Raw genomic sequence first — 2,593 nt, 5'->3', positions numbered from 1 at the left:
TCCAGCGTTTCTTTATTCCATAAATGGTCCATCGTAACGGCTGAGAGGTATTTAAAGCCTGTAAAAACAGTGCGGTGTGTACTTGGTTATAATTTGTTTACGCATGCGGCACATGAAAGTTTCTGTGTCGTTCGATAATCATAGAGAAGAAGAAGCATCTGAATTACCTAGGGCTAGCTTTCGGACGCTTTAATCTACAACTTTCGAAGATTTGGAGGTGCCTAATTTGAGGTTAGGATACACGTCGCTGCCCAAGGATTGATCTATTTGCCGGATCCATGTCCACGTAAAACTCAGCACCCCCAAGCAGTTTTTTGGCCTTGTTGGAGAGGATATTTGCTTTTAACTTCTACTATCACGTGAAGAGGAGAAGGAAATTGGTCGTGTATAGCCTATACACGAGTCGTGAGTGTTATTTTGACATCTATAAGTTTACATATGTACAAAGAACATTTTATTAACAATAAGTTTTTATAAATCAAAATTTATTTGTTTACTTGTTACATATAGTTATTTGTTGTTACTTACTTATATATTGTTTAATTGTACCTCAGCTATAGAGTACCTTATTTCAAAAGTCTCTTTATATTTGCCTTGATTTGTTTGGTTACTTGATATTTGCAATCATAATGGTAGACTTAGTTTCATTAGAGAGTACGCAAAGAATGATTAAAGCATCATTTGATGCAATTCATAAATATATCAGTAGCTTTAGTGAGGGCGACAACATTAAAAAGTTATCGGTGCGTAAACAAAAACTAGTTGAGAGAAGTCACGATTGGGACGAAAATTATGTACAGTTGGAAGCAATCAGTCCAGGTACGCATACTGCAGAGTACCTTAAGTACTCAGAGCTATATTTTCATATGATGTCGGAAATAGAAACAATAATTAGCCGACATCAGAAACCTATTGCGAAAGGTGCTCACACTTCGATAGATGTGAAATTGCCCGATATCATATTACATAAATTCAATGGGGAATATAATGAATGTGGACAGCCTTTATAGATATTTTCAATAGCTTAATTCACAATAATTCCAAATTAGCACCTGTACAAAAATTGCACTATTCAAGAGCCGCACTCACAAATTCAGCTTCAAACTTAATCTCCACAATCAGTATTACTAATGAGAACTATGATATAGCTTATGACCTCATAGTTAAAACTTATAACAATAAATTTTTGATAATTAATTCGCACTTACAGAGTATAGACAATATTCCAGCTATTAATAAAGGAAGTTTTGAAAATCTGATGACCCTTCTAAATAGTGCAAGACAACAGATACAGTCATTAAAGGTCCTATATAAACCTGCCGAACATTGAGATGTAATTTTACTGTTCATGCTGAGTAGGAAACTTGATAAAGGGACAAAGGTTGCCTGGAATCTGTGTAGAACGTCAGGGCAGTTACCATCTTTAGTGGAATTTTTTACTTTTTTGGAACTTCGGGTAACTGCTTTGGAACATTCTTGTAGTTCAGACAGCAAACCAGCGTCAACAAAGAGTGTTCATACCATTGTCAAGAGGCCTACACAGTCATGTAGTCTTTGTAAAAGGGAGGATCATGCCTTATATAAGTGTCCCAATTTTAAATCATTAGATATAGTAGCTAGAAAGAGCTTTATTAATAAACATGGGATATGTATCCGTTGTTTGGCAGCTCGACACAGTGTGGCTAAGTGCAAATTCAGCACAATGCACAATACCTTGCTGCATGAGGACCCTGAGCCTGTGCCCAGTACTTCTCAAAGTAGCACGGTTTGTATGGCTAGCAACACAGGTGTACAGACCTTGTTATCAACTGTTTCGCTTACTGTCATTGACGCGGGGGGTTCACAACATACGGTGAGAGCACTTTTAGACAGTGAGTCTCAGATAAATTTAATAACTAATTCTCTTTTGGCGAAACTGAAATGTTCCATTAATTCAGAGGTACATAGACTGAGCGTTTTGCAAGGCCAAAGCTTTTTGTGCAATAAGGCAGTAAAGTTGACTGTCAAATCTAGGATAGGAGCGTTCTCTAGAAACATCAATTGTGTGGTTGTGGATAGAATTACGCATGCATTACCATCTGTATTTATAGATTATGAAGGCCGGAAGATTCCTGACAATGTCTCGTTGGCAGATCCGTCATTCAATGTGCCTGGCAACGTGGATATGCTGATAGGAGTCGAATTATATTTTGATGTTTTGCAGCAAGGGTGTATTAGGCTAGGAAATCATCTTCCTATTTCAAGGAAAAGCTCTTTCGGATGGTTGATTTCTGGTGTCTTTAAGGCAGAACTTCAAAGTAATGTACACGTTGGTCTTATTTCTAATGAGGATCTTCACAATAGTTCGACGAAGTTTTGGCAGTTAGAAGAAACTTCTTCGAACAATGCTATGACGGGTTCAGATAAGCAGTGTGAAGATCATTTTATGGCCGATGTTACACGCCTTGAAAATGGCCAATTTGAGGTGGCCTTGCCGTTTGTGGAGGACCAGGTCGAAAAGCTTGGATCATCATTTGTTACTGCAAAACATATATTCTTGAATTTAGAGAGGCGATTTGCTAGGGATGTCAGCTTGTTTGAAGCATACTCCTAA

The 2,593-nt window shown here is 37.6% G+C and overlaps 1 protein-coding gene across 1 annotated transcript; it reads left to right on the top strand.

Annotated features, from left to right (window-relative positions):
* The first annotated feature begins 1,348 nt into the window (after nucleotides 1-1,348).
* Nucleotides 1,349-2,593, top strand: LOC113381303. The gene has a single exon (XM_026620254.1). The coding sequence runs from the start codon at nucleotides 1,349-1,351 to the stop codon at nucleotides 2,591-2,593; it is 1,245 nt and encodes a 414-aa protein (XP_026476039.1).

This window comes from Ctenocephalides felis, unplaced genomic scaffold (assembly GCF_003426905.1).
Source record: "Ctenocephalides felis isolate EL2017-DRISC unplaced genomic scaffold, ASM342690v1 CF-g0.4_SCAFFOLD_02791, whole genome shotgun sequence".
Classification (NCBI taxonomy): Eukaryota; Metazoa; Arthropoda; class Insecta; order Siphonaptera; family Pulicidae; genus Ctenocephalides; species Ctenocephalides felis.
The sequence above is the reverse complement of the archived record's forward strand: the minus strand, read 5'-3'. Positions and strand labels throughout refer to the sequence as shown.